General features: G+C 46.9%; 3 protein-coding genes and 1 pseudogene across 6 annotated transcripts in view; all 4 read left to right on the top strand.

Annotated features, from left to right (window-relative positions):
• tncb (tenascin Cb) overlaps nt 1–1,675 on the top strand; it is a gene marked incomplete at its 5' end in the record, with an annotated part of 38,523 nt that extends 36,848 nt beyond the window's left edge. The window contains one exon of the mRNA XM_079222505.1: nt 258–1,675. Within this exon, the coding sequence (XP_079078631.1) occupies nt 258–368 (111 nt within the window). The 3' untranslated portion in view covers nt 369–1,675. The remainder of the gene's footprint in view (nt 1–257) is intronic.
• On the top strand, nt 1,570–3,218 carry LOC306740747 (beta-1,3-galactosyltransferase 2-like; annotated as a pseudogene). Its single transcript has 2 exons — nt 1,570–1,577; nt 2,332–3,218. The product of its transcript is annotated as a beta-1,3-galactosyltransferase 2-like (transcript).
• A 968-nt stretch (nt 3,219–4,186) lies between these two features.
• Nucleotides 4,187–5,695, top strand: LOC306740562 (tripartite motif-containing protein 29-like; the record flags this gene model as incomplete). Its single annotated transcript, XM_079222753.1, is given in 4 exon segments — nt 4,187–4,204; nt 4,208–4,330; nt 4,334–4,440; nt 4,442–5,695. Coding segments are annotated over 4 exon segments (933 nt in total). The 3' UTR covers nt 5,127–5,695.
• A 4,564-nt stretch (nt 5,696–10,259) lies between these two features.
• gtf2h2 (general transcription factor IIH, polypeptide 2) lies at nt 10,260–19,893 on the top strand. 3 transcript variants are annotated; one of them, XM_079222749.1, is made up of 15 exons: nt 10,326–10,428; nt 12,732–12,792; nt 13,245–13,322; nt 13,710–13,746; nt 14,183–14,269; nt 14,688–14,738; nt 15,215–15,269; nt 15,897–16,002; nt 16,090–16,180; nt 16,280–16,475; nt 18,119–18,182; nt 18,302–18,405; nt 18,487–18,589; nt 18,665–18,704; nt 19,666–19,893. In XM_079222749.1, the coding sequence occupies exons 2-15, from the start codon at nt 12,737–12,739 to the stop codon at nt 19,768–19,770; spliced, it is 1,173 nt and encodes a 390-aa protein (XP_079078875.1). In that variant the 5' UTR covers nt 10,326–10,428; nt 12,732–12,736; the 3' UTR covers nt 19,771–19,893. The 3 variants fall into 3 exon arrangements, with proteins under 3 accessions (XP_079078874.1, XP_079078875.1, XP_079078873.1); XM_079222748.1 differs by having other exon boundaries at nt 10,260–10,384; nt 18,487–18,704; XM_079222747.1 differs by having other exon boundaries at nt 18,487–18,704.
• The last annotated feature ends 87 nt before the right edge of the window (nt 19,894–19,980 follow it).

Raw genomic sequence — 19,980 nt, 5'->3', positions numbered from 1 at the left:
TATTTGTAAGGGAGCGTCTAACACTGACGTTGACTGGTTTTCATTGGAGATCGTTGAAAGCGCGATGCGTCTCATACAGAGTGCTTCTGTGGTATTAGAAGCACAGGACACTGAACAAGCATCAGTATTTGAAGAGTTGGGAGTGAAAACGGGTAAACACTTTAAGGGTAGCTTTGGCTGTATTGGGAGTCGAGTCATGACCCACACTTCTAACTTCTACTTTGACCAACATCCTGTGTCCGTCTCCTCCCCTCCAGGGTGTGAACTGGTTCCACTGGAAAGGCCACGAGCACTCCATCGAGTTCGCTGAGATGAAGATCAGGCCGTCCAACTTCAGGAACCTGGAGGGAAGGAGGAAACGGTCATAGACGATCTACCGACACCACCACCACAACAACAACAACACTGCTACTACTCCGTCTGGACTCCCCGTAAACCACCTCAGCTCAAACACCCAACACACCCTGCAGCGACCAAAGCCACTGCCAAGAGCCCTGCTGCCTCCACGCAAAACCCCACAACAACACACCCTCATTCGCTCACAGATCATAACCCTCCCCCTGTGATACGGCTGTGGAAATGCTGCCGGTGCGGAAAATCGATGTGCATGTTACAAACCGGACTTATCAAGCCCAGCGGATCCTCCTCACGCACCAAAGAGAACAAGAACAACTTCATCTCCCCCGATTCAGATCCTTTCTCTTGTGTTGTGGCATTTGTGGGGAGGCGACTGTGCAGCTTGGGCATTATGTTGTGTACAGATTAATACAGTTCCCTACTTCACATCTGGGGTTTTACAGAAAGGACAGACTGTGTAAAGTACAATGTGGTCTTGTTTAGGTTCAGGGCCGAAAATACAGTGATAATTCAACTGGATTGTCGTAGAAATTCTATTCCTTGTACAGCACTGTACACGTATGCGTCAGATTTAAACATTTGAAAAGGGATGTTCCTCAGATGGCACTGCTCAGATGTCCGATATCTCCGTCTAACTTGTCATTTGTTTGTCTTTGTGCTTAACTCGTCTCAGTGTCACTTTATCCTCCCCGACTTCCCTCATCTCTTCAAATATCTAACGCGATAGAGATGGATATGAACAGAGAAAAAAATAGAAATTCGTATGGAAAAGTATTTTACCCGCCACATCCCATGTCCACGCGGATTGCAATGTTTCCATTCATTGAGTAAGCCCCTGAAGGCATCATGCTACAGCCACAGTATTGTAGAAAACAGAGAAAATAACAGCTGATGTGTTTCCATTTGTTTCGTTTCAGGACCTGTTATTCAGTATACAATGAAACAAGGTGATGATGTTTTTTTTGTTTTTTTATGTGAATACAGTACATATATGTGGAACAAGAGACCGTTCTGTGTGGTTGACACTAATGATGTTGATGCTTAAAAAAAACGGCCAATTCCAATTGAATTTCTATTGGAGATAGCGAGGTCTCTATGTTATGTGTATGGGAAAAGTGTTTGAACAGGCCCAAACTGAAGAGCTCGTTTCTGTTCCTACCCTCCCTCTCCCAGTACAGCGGCATACTAACTAAACCACTGACCTTCTGAAGAATGCCTGTGTAAATTAAGTTTTGTTTTTATTGTTTTGTTTGTTTATAACTGGGTGAACAACAGGTGTTTCTCTTTAAGCTGTATGACAATAAAACAGTTTGTTTAAAAGAAAGAAGTTCCGGCACTTTAGTTTTTCACGTCTTGACTCACTTTCTAGATATTTCGATCGATATCTAGACCTTTCGATCACATCTCATGGTCTTCCTCACTGGAAAGAGTGGAAGGAGTCCTGGGGTTGAGCATTAGTTCTTATTGAGGAGTTATGCATTTACAAAAACACACACTGCAGGATTCTCTTCTCAACGTAATGAGTTACGTGAACACTCAGAGGATATTCATGCAACGCATCATTTAACGTATTGAGTTTTCACAAAAATGTCTCTCAACATATAGAAAAATAAGAGTTGGAAGGGACAACAAAAAGTAAGTCATGTTTATATATATATTTATATATATATATATATATATATATATATATATATATATATTTATATATATATATATATATATATATACATACACGCGGGAGGCGTGTCGGAACCCAGGGCAGCGATTGGTCCACACGGTGTGCTGCTCACCTGATTGGTGGACTTCATAATAAACGTGTAACGTGTCACCGGGTAAGGTTCTGCCCTGCCGCTCTGCACCGGTGTGGCCGCCCCAAGAGTGAGCCGGAGCCGTCGATGAAGAGGACTCGTCTCTGGAGGCGTTACTCTTCGTCACGGCCACACTCGCGCTGTCTGCGCACTTCGTCCTGAGCAGAGCGAGGCCAAAGCCGGGTCCCATTCCCGCGGAGGAATACCGCCTCATCGCGCCTGACACGTACGAGTACGTCCTCAACCAGCCCGCTGCGTGCGGGGGCGGAGCCAGAGCCCCCTTCCTGGTCTTCATGGTCCCAGTGGCCCCTCTGGAGGCCGTGGCGAGGGAGGCCGTCCGGACCACGTGGGGCGCTCCGGGTCAGGACACCCTCACCCTGTTCCACGTCCAGGCCGCGCTGGAGGAGAGCAGATATCTTCCAGGTGAGCTTCCAGGACAGTTACCAGAACCTGCCAATCAAGACCCGCTGCCCGGACGACTCCTACGCCATGAATTTGGACGCCGATGCCATCGTGAACGTCTCCTACCTCCTGGGAAGACTCAGGAGCCGCTCCCCCGGGCGAGGCTTCATCACGGGGTCTGTGATCAGCGACGGCCGGCCGAGGAGGGAGAGCCACAGCAAGTGGCGCGTGTCGGAGGATCTGTACCCGGAGGACCGCTTCCCGCCGTACGTGTCCGGGGCCGGGTACGTCTTCTCCGCCGACCTGGCCCCCAGGATCTCCTGGGCGTCCCGGTTCGTGAGGGCGATCCCCCTGGAGGACGTCTACGTGGGGCTGTGTCTGCGGGTGCTGGGCGTCCGGCCGGTGTACTCCCTCGGCCCGCCGACCTTCAGGAACCTGTTCCAGGTCCGACGGCTGGAGTACGACCGGTGCACCTTCGCCCATCTGGCCCTCGCCAACGGGTTCAAGCCCGCCCAGCTGCTGCACATGTGGCAGGACTTCTCCAAGGGCCACAGCAGCTGCTGACGGCGACCATGACGCACTGGCTGCCTCACAGTTATTAAAGCAATTATGACACAAATATTATATATATATGAATGCTGTAAAGGACGGGAAGCCATACGACACTCACACTGTTAGTTATCAGGGAGTTAACACACATTTACAGGGCTGTAAAAGAATGTTCTGAATCAATGAGTCAAACATTGGTCGTTCATCAGATAGTTCTCAGCCATCCTGGACTTCTTCAAATGCTCACATGTTTCCTTTGTGCTCGTCAGACAAAGAAAAGCAGCAGCTGGAGACCTGCAGATGCACTTCCTGTTGGTTCCACAGGTCCAGGTTCACCCAGATGCTAAAGAATGTGGCTCTTAAATAGTTAGCGGACCCACAGACCAGAACATGCAGAATCCGTTCCAACTTTTTGTTTCGAGATGATGAACTTAAAATTACTTTTACTTTTACTTCAAAGTATTTTTTTCCACTGTCATTCTCGGACATTGTGTTGTTTTATTTAAAAGATGCGAGTATATCTCTAAACCCCTGAATCTTAGTCTGAGTTCATGTGCGTGCACACACACTCACACACACACACACACACACACACACACACACACACTCACACACACACACACTCACACACACACACACTCACACACACACACACACACACACACACACACACACACACACACACACACACTCACGCACACACACACACAAGACAAGAAACGTTAGAACTAAAATCCTCAAATGTCTTAAACATGGAGCAGGTTTTAACCGAGTCTCCGTCTGTAAAGAGGGAACAAGGTTCACATTCACAGCACCGCTCCTCTTCCTGGAATGAGGCCCAGCTTGATAAGCCCTCCCTCTTCCTCCTGCTCTCAAACAGCCGCTGCACTCTGTCCTCTTCCCTCCCCTTCAGATCTACAGTTTTACAGATGGGTGTAACCAACATGGTGGTGAAGCGGTAGAGCTGACGCGCCCTGTTCACTGAACATCACATGTTGTTCAGATCAAGTCAAAGCAGAGTCGCTTCTCAGGAAGTGAAACTCAGACAGTCGTTGCTACTGAGAGGTGAAATGGCGGAGGAAGGAGTTTAGCTGGATCAGGAAAGCTTCTCTTGTTCCATCTGTCTGGATCTACTGAGGGATCCGGTGACTACTCCCTGTGGACACAGCTACTGCATGAACTGTATTAAAGCCCACTGGGACCAAGAGGATGGTTAGAAACTCCACAGCTGCCCTCAGTGTAGGCAGACCTTCACACCGAGGCCTGTCCTGCTGAAACACACCATGCTGGCAGATTTAGTGGAGCAGCTGAAGAAGACTGGACTTCAAGTCCTGTCTGGTGTGTCTGGCTTCTTACTGTGAGAAACACCTGCAGCCTCATTATGAAGCGGCTCCATTTAAGAAGCATAAGCTGGTGGAGCCCTCCAACAAGCTCCAGGAGAACATCTGCTCTCGTCATAATGAGGTGATGAAGGTCTTCTGCCGTACTGATCAGCAGTGTATCTGTTGTCTCTGCTCAATGGAGGAACATAAAGGCCACGACACAGTCTCAGCTGCAGCAGAAAGGACCGAGAGGCAGAGAGAGCTGGAGGGGAGTCGACTAAACATCCAGCAGAGAATCCAGGACAGAGAGGAAGACGTGAAGCTGCTTCATCAGGAGGTGGAGGCCGTCAATCTCTCTGCTGATAAAACAGTGGGAGACAGCGAGAAGATCTTCACCCAGCTGATCCGTCTCCTGGAGAAAAGAAGCTCTGATGTGAAGCAGCAGGTCAGATCCCAGCAGAGAACTGAAGTGAGTCGAGTCAAAGAGCTTCAGGAGAAGCTGGAGCAGGAGATCGCTGAGCTGAAGAGGAACGACGCTGAGCTGCAGAAGCTCTCACACACAGAGGATCTCAACCAGTTTCTACACAACTACCCCTCACTGTCACCACTCAGTGAGTCTACAGGCTCATCCAGCATCAACATCCGTCCTCTGAGATACTTTGAGGACGTGACAGCGGCTGTTTCATAAGTCAGAGATGAACTACAGGACGTCCTGAGGGACAAGAGGACAAACACCTCACTGGCAGTGACTGAAGTGGATGTTTTACTGCCACAAGCAGAGCCCAAGACCAGAGCTGGGTTCTCAAGGTATTCACGTGAAATCACTCTGGATCCAAACACAGCAGACACACTGCTGTTGTTATCTGATGGGAACAGAAAAGCAACAGTAATGGAGGAACATCAGTCTTATTCTAGTCACACAGACAGGTTCTCTGATTTTTGGCCTCATTTCCTGAGTAGAGAGAGTCTGACTGGACGTTGTTACTGGGAGGTGGAGAGGAGAGGACAATGAGTTAATGTATCAGTCTCATACAAGAATATCATCAGAACAGGGAGCAGTGGTGAATGTCTGTTTGGATTGAATGACAAATCTTGGGCGTTACATTGTGACAAAAACAGTTTTGCATTTGTTCACACCAATGTCCGCACTCCCGTCTCTGGTCCTCCGTCCTCCAGAGTAGGAGTGTACCTGGATCACAGAGCAGGTGTTCTGTCCTTCTACAGCGTCTCTGAAACCATGACTCTCCTCCACAGAGTCCAGACCACATCTCTGTCACATCTTTCTGTTAAGTATTCTGTCTTTACATTTGTGTTCATTCATTTGTGAGAATAAATGTTGTCTGAATCAACATATAAATGATGTACTATGTTGTATTATATAATAAAGTATCACGATCATCATCAAGGAGTAAATAATTCATTCTTCTCTTTTACATAACGGAGATTGTGGTCAAACTAATTGAGCAGACTTTAAAAGTAATGTCATGAAATGTATAATAAGTAGTAAATAAAGTAGTAACATGTCATGACATTCATAAAAAATCATTTATAAAGTAGTAATAAATCATAACATTTATAAAAAGGCTCAAAAACTGCAAAATAAAAGGGAGGAAACAGGAGTTTGTATTGCTAACGCGTCAAAGTGGCGTCACCAGAGGGAGATGTGGTTCAATGATTATAAAGGTTTTGGCCCATTAGTTCTAAAGAATTTTCAGATAGGATTTTTCTCATCAGGTCCAAGATCAGGATACCAATCTGGATTTGGTCCGGACAGATAGACCATCAGTGCATGAATGTGAATGGGTGAATGATGGTCGTAGAACTGGAAAGCTATACAAGTACAGGTACAAGTCCAGGTACAAGTACAGGTACAAGTCCAGGTACAAGTTGTTGAGTGTCCAAAGAAAAATATGAAAGTAAAAAGGTCTAACTATTATAACCGTATAATCATTTTCTTTTTCTATTTAACCATTTGAATATATATATATATATATATATATATATATATATATATATACTTTTTGGTTTTTATTTTCATTATAGTTTGTGATTAGACCACATACAATTCATAGGACGCTATAAGTTGCTATGTTATATACTCTTTTTGAACGAGATGTGTTAAATGTTCTCTCCTTTGTTAAGAGCATGCATTGGCAGTATTACCAAATAAGGTAGTGAAACCTCCTCTGTCCAACTCTGGTGACAGGATGATTTATGTATTCTGGTGTATAAAAGAGGGGGTAGGAATGCATGTTTTTTGGGTGTGACTGGCAATTCTGTGCAGGAGTAGAGAAGAGAGAAGAGGTGTTCACTCACCAGCTCTAAAAACTTAACTCTTTCTCTTAGTTACTTGTGACTTTTAAACTGTTTGATTGAATTGAATTTTTTGTATGTAAGATAAACTTTGAATAAAAACTCGGCCTTACCATTCGTAAGGGACTGAAACCAAACCAAAGGTTCTGGTTCTCTAAAACAATTTAAACCCTTTTTCCCTGTCCATCCACCGTGAGATACAGAAGTGACGACTGAATCTACCAAAGAGACTTAAGGTAAGTATCTTTGGGTGAAGACTTTTGCAGTGTTTGTCATAATGATGAGATGGTGTCAAAATAGGTAGAGAGAAGGTATAGACGATATACGTACTCGCTTGATAAGGGTTGGGAGGAGTTACAGCCTACCGCAGGGGACCTAGAGCGCAAGCTGTAAAACACCCTCGACAAAACCTATGACTTATTTTGAAAATAACACAAAAACCTAACGATTTAGCACGGGGTGAGATAAAAGACCGAAGGCTTTATGCCAATATTGGATGAGGATTGTTATTTCCTCCGGGATCACTAGGATAATTAGCCGACGGAGTGCCACCGAGTTAGGTGCGAGGTCTTGCCTTTCCTACTCTCCCCCCTACCCTCCCCTTTCCCTGGCAAGACCACCGTTCACGCTACAAAGTACAGGTACAAGTCCATTGAACATAAATCAGGTGAATAAGGAGCTATAGCAGGGTCTCCAGCTCATTTTAGTGAAGGAGCCGCATGCTGCCCATTGATCTCAAGTGGGCCTGACCAGTAAAATCACAGCATAATAACCACAATATTTCTATGTTTAAATCATTGGTGAAGGTTTTTGGATGATAAACCCTATTTTAAGGTCTTTCTACAATAAACTAGAAACATGAAGACCAAAAGCTCAGACATCAGCCCACTGTCTACCTGCCTGCTCTCCTCTGCAGATTCCCTCCTGTGACGCCACTTTCATGACGGGATCATTTTTAACGACTTGCAACACAATGCCAAAAACTTTATCCTCCACCTGCAGCTTTACTTTCTCCCTGAATTTCATCACAACGCCTGTTCTTCTCCCGATCATTGATGGAGCACCGCCTGCACCCCACTGACCACTGTAATAGTCCTAGGGGGAGTAAGACCCTCCTTCACCCTACAGATCGCCGCCCGGGCAGCGGCATGCGCTGACACACTACCAGTGGTGAGGCGACTGTGACTAAATACAGGTATGTTGTGTAAAACGTCATTATTTTTATTTATTTTCACTTAGACCATGGTGGAGAGAAAAAGAAAAATTACTGCACTGGTGTTTTGAAAAAAACAAGAATTGGTATAAAAATGTGGTGCAATAAATATACAGAAATGTTTATTGTGAGGAATGAGCATTTAAAAACACTTAGAAGTTAGTATTAGTCCATCATACTGCTGTTGAGGCTCCAGGATGAAGACGCGTCTCCAGGACGCCGCAGACTTTTTATACCAAGTCATTCTACTTGTGCCAAAAGAAAGCAGCATACATCATACATATACATATACACACACACATATATATGGTAGGACACTTTGCTCCACAATTGTTTAAATAATACAAAATAATAAAACGCGCCCAGCAACTCGAGAGGACAAAAAAAAAAAAAAGAGTTTCAACACAGTTATAATTCCGACGTTACAAGAAGAGAACTCTTGTAAACACTTCTTTAACGTCTGCATGTGTACGATCTAGCTAAGTGGAAAAGGGCTTTTTCTGAAAAGGTTTGTTAAAAAGAAAGAAGCGGTCTGCTTCCTACAGGGAAACTTAACCAACAATACTTTAAGAAGCACCAGTGACCACAAGCTGAGATCCTCGTCTACAACAAAGAACAGCGATAGGCACTGGAGGAAATGTGGAAACAGAACTTTAAAAAAAAGAAAGAAAAGAGTTTCCTTCTTCCAGGAATGACCAAAGATCTTCACGTACTTTACAATATTATGAACATGGTAGGAACACATGTTACATGGTATAGGAACACATGTTACATGGTATAGGAACACATGTTACATGGTATAGGAACACATGTTACATGGTAGGAACACATGTTACATGGTATAGGAACACATGTTACATGGTAGGAACACATGTTACATGGTAGGAACATATGTTACATGGTAGGAACACATGTTACATGGTATAGGAACACATGTTACATGGTATAGGAACACATGTTACATGGTAGGAACACATGTTACATGGTAGGAACATATGTTACATGGTAGGAACACATGGTAGGAACACATGTTACATGGTAGGAACACATGGTACATGGTAGGAACACATGGTACATGGTATAGGAACACATGTTACATGGTAGGAACACATGTTACATGGTAGGAACACATGTTACATGGTAGGAACACATGGTACATGGTATAGGAACACATGTTACATGGTAGGAACACATGTTACATGGTAGGAACACATGGTACATGGTATAGGAACACATGTTACATGGTAGGAACACATGTTACATGGTAGGAACACATAGTGTAGGAACACATGTTACATGGTAGGAACACATGGTACATGGTATAGGAACACATGTTACATGGTAGGAACACATGTTACATGGTAGGAACACATGGTGTAGGAACACATGTTACATGGTAGGAACACATGTTACATGGTAGGAACACATGGTACATGGTATAGGAACACATGTTACATGGTAGGAACACATGTTACATGGTAGGAACACATGGTACATGGTATAGGAACACATGTTACATGGTAGGAACACATGGTACATGGTAGGAAAACATGGTGTAGGAACACATGTTACATGGTAGGAACACATGGTACATGGTAGGAACACATGTTACATGGTAGGAACACATGGTACATGGTAGGAACACATGGTACATGGTATCGGAACACATGGTACATGGTATAGGAACACATGTTACATGGTATAGGAACACATGTTACATGGTAGGAACACATGTTGCATGGTAGGAACACATGTTACATGGTAGGAACACATGTTACATGGTAGGAACATATGTTGCATGGTATAGGAGCACATGGTACATGGTAGGAACACATGTTACATGGTAGGAACATATGTTGCATGGTATAGGAGCACATGGTACATGGTAGGAACACATGTTACAGGCACATATGTTGTTGTACACTGTCAGACATATGAGAAAGAAATAAGATGGCTAACTGGAAACCTCTGGAAGGAAAAGGCACAGTTTGATATAACAGATATTAAGTAAGAATATCTTATAGTACATATAAGTACTATTTCAGTATCTTAGAATGCTCTTGTATTATTGACTATAAGCCCTGTTTATTTGTTTGTTTTGTTTGTGTTTTATTTATTAGAAATGTATTTGTATTTACTGGACAGCCTGATCCACACTCCAGACCACTTGGTGGCGGTAATGCAATTAGTTTTTTTGCCGACCGCCAATAAACCTCAAAGAAGAAGAAGAAGAAGAAGAAGAAGAAGAAGAAGACGCGTGTTTCTTTCCGGAAGAAATATCCGTGGCACCATCCGGTGCAGCATTAATCGGTGTTGTAGATCCGCCTGCTTGTTTATCATTCCCGGTAGCGGAGCGGGAGTTGTCTCTGAGTGGATACAAGTATCACGCAGTACTTCTACTTCTACTTGTTACGCTACAGGTGAGCCCTCCTGTTGTCCATCACCTACCGGACGTTTTGATCAGGTAACTCATGTAAGAACATCCGGTTGTCTGTTAGGATGTAATCACTCCGTCTTCATAATAATGTGTACAACGCGTACTGCTGATGACCCGAGGCTTCATGTAGCTGACCCCTAAGAGGACTTGAGGAGGGTCTGGCCCCTAAGAGGACTTGAGGAGGGTCTGACCCCTAAGAGGACTTGAGGAGGGTCTGACCCCTAAGAGGACTTGAGGAGGGTCTGGCCCCTAAGAGGACTTGAGGAGGGTCTGGCCCCTAAGAGGACTTGAGGAGGGTCTGACCCCTAAGAGGACTTGAGGAGGGTCTGACCCCTAAGAGGACTTGAGGAGGGTCTGGCCCCTAAGAGGACTTGAGGAGGGTCTGAGCCCTAAGAGGACTTGAGGAGGGTCTGACCCCCAAGAGGACTTGAGGAGGGTCTGACCCCTAAGAGGACTTAAGAGGACTTGAGGAGGGTCTGACCCCTAAGAGGACTTGAGGAGGGTCTGGCCCCTAAGAGGACTTGAGGAGGGTCTGACCCCTAAGAGGACTTGAGGAGGGTCTGAGCCCTAAGAGGACTTGAGGAGGGTCTGAGCCCTAAGAGGACTTGAGATGATGGAGGTTTGACCCCTAAGAGGACTTGAGGAGGGTCTGACCCCTAAGAGGACTTGAGGAGGGTCTGACCCCCTAAGAGGACTTGAGGAGGGTCTGACCCCCTAAGAGGACTTGAGGAGGGTCTGGCCCCCCAAGAGGACTTGAGGAGGGTCTGGCCCCCCAAGAGGACTTGAGGAGGGTCTGACCCCCCAAGAGGACTTGAGGAGGGTCTGACCCCCTAAGAGGACTTGAGGAGGGTCTGACCCCCTAAGAGGACTTGAGAAGGGTCTGACCCCCCAAGAGGACTTGAGGAGGGTCTGGCCCCTAAGAGGACTTGAGATGATGGAGGTTTGACCCCTAAGAGGACTTGAGAAGGGTCTGACCCCCCAAGAGGACTTGAGGAGGGTCTGGCCCCTAAGAGGACTTGAGGAGGGTCTGACCCCCTAAGAGGACTTGAGGAGGGTCTGACCCCCCAAGAGGACTTGAGGAGGGTCTGACCCCCTAAGAGGACTTGAGAAGGGTCTGACCCCCCAAGAGGACTTGAGGAGGGTCTGACCCCCTAAGAGGACTTGAGAAGGGTCTGACCCCCCAAGAGGACTTGAGGAGGGTCTGGCCCCTAAGAGGACTTGAGATGATGGAGGTTTGACCCCTAAGAGGACTTGAGAAGGGTCTGACCCCTAAGAGGACTTGAGGAGGGTCTGACCCCCTAAGAGGACTTGAGGAGGGTCTGACCCCCTAAGAGGACTTAAGGAGGGTCTGACCCCTAAGAGAACTTGAGGAGGGTCTGAGCCCTAAGAGGACTTGAGATGATGGAGGTCTGACCCCTAAGAGGACTTGAGATGATGGAGGTCTGACCCCTAAGAGGACTTGAGGAGGGTCTGAGCCCTAAGAGGACTTGAGATGATGGAGGTCTGACCCCTAAGAGGACTTGAGATGATGGAGGTCTGAGCCCTAAGAGGACTTGAGATGGAGGTCTGAGCCCTAAGAGGACTTGAGATGATGGAGGTCTGAGCCCTAAGAGGACTTGAGGAGGGTCTGACCCCTAAGAGGACTTGAGATGATGGAGGTCTGAGCCCTAAGAGGACTTGAGGAGGGTCTGACCCCTAAGAGGACTTGAGATGATGGAGGTCTGACCCCTAAGAGGACTTGAGGAGGGTCTGAGCCCTAAGAGGACTTGAGGGTCTGAGCCCTAAGAGGACTTGAGGAGGGTCTGAGCCCTAAGAGGACTTGAGATGATGGAGGTCTGACCCCTAAGAGGACTTGAGGAGGGTCTGAGCCCTAAGAGGACTTGAGATGATGGAGGTCTGACCCCTAAGAGGACTTGAGATGATGGAGGTCTGAGCCCTAAGAGGACTTGAGATGGAGGTCTGAGCCCTAAGAGGACTTGAGATGATGGAGGTCTGAGCCCTAAGAGGACTTGAGGAGGGTCTGACCCCTAAGAGGACTTGAGATGATGGAGGTCTGACCCCTAAGAGGACTTGAGGAGGGTCTGAGCCCTAAGAGGACTTGAGGGTCTGAGCCCTAAGAGGACTTGAGGAGGGTCTGAGCCCTAAGAGGACTTGTGATGATGGAGGTCTGACCCCTAAGAGGACTTGTGATGATGGAGGTCTGACCCCTAAGAGGACTTGAGATGATGGAGGTCTGACCCCTAAAAGGACTTGAGATGATGGAGGTCTGACCCCTAAGAGGACTTGTGATGATGGAGGTCTTGTCTCTAACTGTTCTTCTATCTTTGCAGACATCATGGATGAAGAACCAGAGAGGACCAAGCGCTGGGAGGGGGGCTACGAGAGGACCTGGTAAGACCTGTAACCTGCAGACCTGTAGACATGTAACATATGTGTGTGTGTGTGTATATATACAATTCTGTTTCTGAACTTACACTTATATTTTATTGAATATGTATTAAATAACAATTTTTGAATGGATGCTAATTTTAAATATATATAGTTTAAATCTCACGTCCCGTTTGAGAACCAAGCTTAGAGAACCATGATGTCTAAACCAGTCTAGAGACAGGACTAGTTCTCTAACAGGGACTGTGGCTGGACTGAGACTCTCATGGAGGATCAGTGAAGAGGGTTCAGTCTTATTGAGGCTTTATTATTGAGGCTTTATTATTGAGGCTTTATTCAGACAAAGCTTTGAATAAACAACCAAAGTGAACAAGTTAAGATGGAGCTTTATTAATCCCAAAGAGAGAACATTACATGAACATCTGTGAACACCATAATAATGTGTTCCCCTGCAGGGAGGTGCTGAAGGAGGACGAGTCTGGCTCTCTGAAGGCCACCGTGGAGGAGATCCTGTTCCAGTCCAAGAGGAAAAGGTTTGTGTGACGGTACAAAGACAACATGATTGATTGATAATTAGTTATTCTTAACACTCCATTGTATTTTTTTACATGTAAAGGAGACGTGTTTTCTTCTGCTGGCACTTCTGGTGCTCGTCTCCTTTGATCAAGACGTGCAGGGCTACATGGTGGAAGGTTTTCCTCTGAGTGTTTCTGTGTATCATCTCTGCGCTGAGGAGAAGAGTCACATGACTCCTCTCTGTTGACTCATAGAGTTCCATGACTCCTCTCTGTTGACTCGTAGAGTTCCATGACTCCTCTCTGTTGACTCGTAGAGTTACATGACTCCTCTCTGTTGACTCATAGAGTCACATGACTCCTCTCTGTTGACTCGTAGAGTTACATGACTCCTCTCTGTTGCAGGGTGGTAGAGAGCCATGGACAGGTGAGGCTGGGCATGGTGAGTGAGTTCTGTTCTATACTTCTACCACATACACACTTACACTGTTGTTCATAATTGTTGTAATTGTTTGGATTAATTTGCCATATCTTTGGTTATATCGTTTCATAAAGATGAATAGCATTGAACTAATTATGATCTTGCTTCACATTATAACGGTTAATAAAAGTCATGACTGCAGCTGGCAATAACCGTTCTGGTGTTCATGGAACAAACGATGCACGGCCATTGGAGTAGCTGGTTGTTACGCTGGTCTGTTGAACATCATGTTTAACATGATTTATGATGCCAAAATCATGTTTAACATAATTTTGGCATCATAAATCTGTACATAGGACACACTCGGCACAACTTGGGATTAGTGTATTTTATAAGGAACATAAAATATAATGTCTCTAATGTTTCATTAGAAGATGTAAAAGCTGTTGTTCTCTAGATGCGACATCTCCATGTGGTGGTGGACTGTTCCAGAAGCATGGAAGACCAGGACCTGAAACCAAACCGCCTCACCTCTTCTCTGAAGGTAAAGAGCAGAGCAGCCAGAGGGTCAGCTGTAACGCTTCTGTTTCCTTCCTCCTCAGCTGTAACGCTTCTGTTCCCTTCCTCCTCAGCTGTAACGCTTCTGTTCCCTTCCTCCTCAGCTGTAACGCTTCTGTTCCCTTCCTCCTCAGCTGTAACGCTTCTGTTCCCTTCCTCCTCAGCTGTAGCGCTTCTGTTCCCTTCCTCCTCAGCTGTAACGCTTCTGTTCCCTTCCTCCTCAGCTGTAACGCTTCTGTTCCCTTCCTCCTCAGCTGTAACGCTTCTGTTCCCTTCCTCCTCAGCTGTAACGCTTCTGTTCCCTTCCTCCTCAGCTGTAACGCTTCTGTTCCCTTCCTCCTCAGCTGTAGCGCTTCTGTTCCCTTCCTCCTCAGCTGTAACGCTTCTCTTCCCTTCCTCCTCAGCTGGTGGAAGCTTTCGTTGAGGAATACTTTGACCAGAACCCCATCAGTCAGGTATGTTTATACGAGCATGTTTTATACTGAACTGTATTAAGACTTTACATCAGCTCTCGTTTAACACGTTCTGATATGTCTGCACCATCATGTTGGTCGTACACGGATATGAAGGGTTCCCCATCATCATTGCTGCTCTGGCAAATACTTTTGGCCAAGTTTACCTACCATCAGTGTGTGAATGTTAGTTAGTCATGATGGACAGGTGGTTCCTTCATGGTAGCTCCTCCCATCAGTGTGAATGTTAGTCCTGATGGACAGGTGGTGCCTTCATGGTAGCTCCTCCCATCAGTGTATGAATGTTAGTTAGTCCTGATGGACAGGTGGTACCTTCATGGTAGCTCCATCACCATCGCGCTGCTGCTGTCGATCCGCAATCAGAAACACTTGTTCTGAAACAATGTTACAGTTTCTGCAAACAGAAGACATACTGTTGCAGTGGCCTGACCGGCCAACATGTGTTGTGTTGTCTACAGCTGGGCATCATCACCACGAAGAATAAGAGAGCTGAGAAGCTGACTGACCTGGCAGGTGAGGATCACATGAGCTGAACCCCTGCATGTCATGAAGGAGTGTAGTGAGCATGTTTGTTATTAATGTTAGGGTTCCTCATTGAAACATAAACTTAAACCGTGACTCTGTCTCGGCAGCGACTCTCTTCTATGTCAGTGCTACATGTAGCGCCCGTCATCTGTTCAAACGTGTCTTTCCCTGAACTGTAAACATGTTAAGTCATTGACTGTAAATCTATTTAGCCAGTCAGGGAGATAGATCAAGAAATGGAACTCAGCTTTTTTCTGGGACACTGCCAAGATGTTTCTGCACAGACGCTGATACAAGTAAACATGACGTATACATTGGGGCTCATAAGGTTGTATCTTATAAATCAAGCTCTGTTTTGCCTTCTTATGCACTCTAGCACCTAATGTACACTCAAAGAATGTTACACGTCTTAAAAGTGCAAGATGAGAGATTGGCATGAGCATTGATGATCTCATCGGCTCGTAGCTAACAGAGCTAGCAGCTAAAGGTCCAGCGCTGTGTGTGCATGGAGATAATATTCATCATGCTTTACTGGTCCGTCTTTGGGGCCCAGGTCTCCTCGGTGGCCGGACCCCAAAGCAGCGTTAATGTGCTGTGGTGTGTTTTGTTCACCAGGAAATCCAAAGAAACACATCTTTGCTCTGAAGAAAGCGGTGGACACCGTGTGTGTGGGCGAGCCGTCCCTATACAACTCTCTCAACCTGGCCATCCAGACCCTCAAGTAGGTTCTGCAGTGACGCAGTCCTAACGTCATCATCATTTCTGTCGTATTACTGCATGTGGCTGAGCTTGCTGTCACTGTATGAAGGCACATGCCTGGACATACGAGCCGGGAAATCCTGGTCATCCTCAGCAGCCTCACCACCTGTGACCCAGCCAACATCAGTGAGCTGATTAAGGTGAAGTCCTTACTCCATCTCATCTGAACTTCATGTGAATGTTTCTCGTCTCTCATGCTGCAACACAAACACTGAGCTGTATAATGTGTTCCCTGTCAGACTCTGAAGTCTCTGAAGGTCAGGGTCTCGGTGATCGGCCTGTCGGCAGAGGTCAGGGTGTGCACCGTCTTGACCCGGGAGACGGGCGGCTCGTACCACGTCATCCTGGATGAGAGTCACTTCAAAGAGCTACTGATGCTGCATGTCAAGCCGCCTCCAGCCAGCTCCTCGTCTGAATGCTCTTTAATACGCATGGGTCAGTATTCAGAGGCTGTTTTCTCCTTTGTGGCAACATGAGACACAACCGTGTTAAATAACAGCTTTCTGCTGCCATCACAGAACAACAGTCGTATCCTGTAGGATCTCCACGTTGCTCTTTTCTAGGCATAAAGATCCCACTGAGGGCAAAGTGGTGACGATCCATTTTAATATGTAGGGATCCAAACACACAATCTCACTGGTAACACAGTGAACGCCCCGGAAGATCAGCCAATCAGGGCAAGGGGCGGGACTTAACCCATTGTTAAGTGTGGTCAGCTGTGCAGTGGAACCGAAGAGTAATAATAACAATTGTTCACGTAATGTCCTCTGTGTCACGTTTGGCTGCTGAATGTTCTGTTGTTGCGTATTGAGAGAATGCACAGGGATGTTCGTATGTTATGACATTTACACAACTCGCGCTACGTGCGCCCTCTTAGCTGCTTGTAGCGCACGCAGCGGAGGTCCACAAGGAAATCAGTCTCTGACCTCCAGCCTGCTGCTGCTTAAAAGGGTAAGGGGTCGTTAGCACCAGGTTCCAGGTGGTCGTTAGCACCAGGTTCCAGGTGGTCGTTAGCACCAGTTACCTGGTGGTCGTTAGCACCAGTTACCTGGTGGTCGTTAGCACCAGTTACCTGGTGGTCGTTAGCACCAGGTTCTAGGTGGTCGTTAGCACCAGTTACCTGGTGGTCGTTAGCACCAGGTTCCAGGTGGTCGTTAGCACCAGTTACCTGGTGGTCGTTAGCACCAGGTTCCAGGTGGTCGTTAGCACCAGTTACCTGGTGGTCGTTAGCACCAGTTACCTGGTGGTCGTTAGCACCAGGTTCTAGGTGGTCGTTAGCACCAGTTACCTGGTGGTCGTTAGCACCAGGTTCTAGGTGGTCGTTAGCACCAGTTACCTGGTGGTCGTTAGCACCAGTTACCTGGTGGTCGTTAGCACCAGACGCATGGTGGTCGTTAGCACCAGGTTCTAGGTGGTCATTAGCACCAGTTACCTGGTGGTCGTTAGCACCAGGTTCCAGGTGGTCGTTAGCACCAGTTACCTGGTGGTCGTTAGCACCAGGTTCTAGGTGGTCGTTAGCACCAGTTACCTGGTGGTCGTTAGCACCAGTTACCTGGTGGTCGTTAGCACCAGGTTCTAGGTGGTCGTTAGCACCAGGTTCTAGGTGGTCGTTAGCACCAGTTACCTGGTGGTCGTTAGCACCAGGTTCTAGGTGGTCGTTAGCACCAGGTTCCAGGTGGTCGTTAGCACCAGGTTCCAGGTGGTCGTTAGCACCAGTTACCTGGTGGTCGTTAGCACCAGGTTCTAGGTGGTCGTTAGCACCAGGTTCTAGGTGGTCGTTAGCACCAGGTTCCAGGTGGTCGTTAGCACCAGTTACCTGGTGGTCGTTAGCACCAGGCTCTAGGTGGTCGTTAGCACCAGGCGCCTGGTGGTCGTTAGCACCAATTTATTCAAATAGCTTGTTAGCTTGGGATTTGGGACGCAGCTCAATACTACATATTCCATTGTTTTCATGAACAGAACCTCTAAATCAACCTTGTCCCATTGGTTACATTGGTTCTTGCTCCTCCTCAAGTAGTTAAGATATTTATGACTAGAAAATCATCTCCTGAGTATTTGTCTCCCTCTTGTTTGTTCAGGCTTTCCTCAGCACACCATCGCCTCTCTGACGGACCAGGACGCCAAGCCTTCCTTCAGCATGGCGTAAGTCCAAAGTGGTGCTACTTAAACCTGGTGGTCAGGTGTGTGCGCGCTACAGTGAGCGGGGGGTGTGTGTGTGTGTGTGTGTGTGTGTGTGTGTGTGTGTGTGTGTGTGTCTCCAGTCACCTGGACAGCAGCAGTGGAGCCGACCTGTCTCTGGGAGGATACTTCTGTCCACAATGCCACGCCAAGTACACAGAGCTTCCTGTGGAGTGTAAAGTCTGTGGTACGTGTCAGAGAGAGTGTGTGTGGTGCTTTTTGCTGCTCATTAAAGTACTGCAGCTCTGACCGGTGTGTCGTCTCCAAGGTTTGACTCTGGTGTCGGCGCCCCACCTCGCCAGATCCTTCCACCACCTCTTCCCCCTGGAAGCCTTCACAGAGAGTCCTGCGGAGCGGCTGCAGACAGACAGGTGGCGCTCACACCTCACACCTCATTCACAGATGCTGTGTGGCTGTGGAGCTAAAGCTGTGTCCTTCTGTTCCAGGTTCTGTCAGGCTTGTCAAGGGGAGCTGAAGGACAAAAGTGTAAGTACAGTAGAGTACGTCTGGATCCGTAGACCCTGGACCTGCCACGCCTCTTCATCCTATTCACTGTCACACTTACCATAAGTCTTCCCGCTACAACAGACAGGTCTACATTACAAACTATAATAGTCCTTTATATAACTAGAGGTGTGGCGTTTCGTGGCTTCATATTGAGTTGATGCAGGACTGTAGGATCTAGTGTCATTAAAGCCCTCTTCTGCTTCGCTATTCCTTTTAGGTCAACTATGTGAAACTGCACTCATAAAAAACATCTTCCTCTTCATATTAAGTGTAAAAACGATATACTTGAATTAGTGTATTCATTGTAACTTCATCCACATGTATCTGCTTCCTCTCCTCTAGGTGTCCACCTGTCCATCCTGTGGCAGTGTGTTCTGTGACCTTCATCCTCCTCTTCCTCTCCTCTAGGTGTCCACCTGTCCGTTCTGTGGCAGTGTGTTCTGTGACCTCTTCATCCTCCTCTTCCTCTCCTCTAGGTGTCCACCTGTCCGTCCTGTGGCAGTGTGTTCTGTGACCTTCATCCTCCTCTTCCTCTCCTCTAGGTGTCCACCTGTCCGTCCTGTGGCAGTGTGTTCTGTGACCTTCATCCTCCTCTTCCTCTCCTCTAGGTGTCCACCTGTCCGTTCTGTGGCAGTGTGTTCTGTGACCTTCATCCTCCTCTTCCTCTCCTCTAGGTGTCCACCTGTCCGTTCTGTGGCAGTGTGTTCTGTGACCTTCATCCTCCTCTTCCTCTCCTCTAGGTGTCCAGCTGTCCGCCCTGTGGCAGTGTGTTCTGTGACCTTCATCCTCCTCTTCCTCTCCTCTAGGTGTCCACCTGTCCGTCCTGTGGCAGTGTGTTCTGTGACCTTCATCCTCCTCTTCCTCTCCTCTAGGTGTCCACCTGTCCGTTCTGTGGCAGTGTGTTCTGTGACCTCTTCATCCTCCTCTTCCTCTCCTCTAGGTGTCCACCTGTCCATCCTGTGGCAGTGTGTTCTGTGTGGAGTGTGACCTCTTCATCCATGACTCGCTGCACTGCTGCCCCTGCTGCATCCACAACCAGAGCTGAAGCTGAGCAGCGCACCACTTTATTTAGGTCAGAAATGATGTGTGTTCATTGTTTATACACACTTTTGTACTACAGTTCTGTTTGTGACATGGCAGTTACAATAAAACATGTTTTTGTATAATTCTTGAAAAGCTTAAGTGTCACTTCAAAGAGTTTCCATGGAAAAAATGTATTTTAAGTCACTATCACTGAAGGAGGTAACGTGTGTGT

This window comes from Taurulus bubalis, assembly GCF_910589615.1.
Source record: "Taurulus bubalis genome assembly, chromosome: 8".
Classification (NCBI taxonomy): Eukaryota; Metazoa; Chordata; class Actinopteri; order Perciformes; family Cottidae; genus Taurulus; species Taurulus bubalis.
Note: the sequence above shows the minus strand (reverse complement) of the source record. Positions and strands in the feature narration are given on the sequence as shown.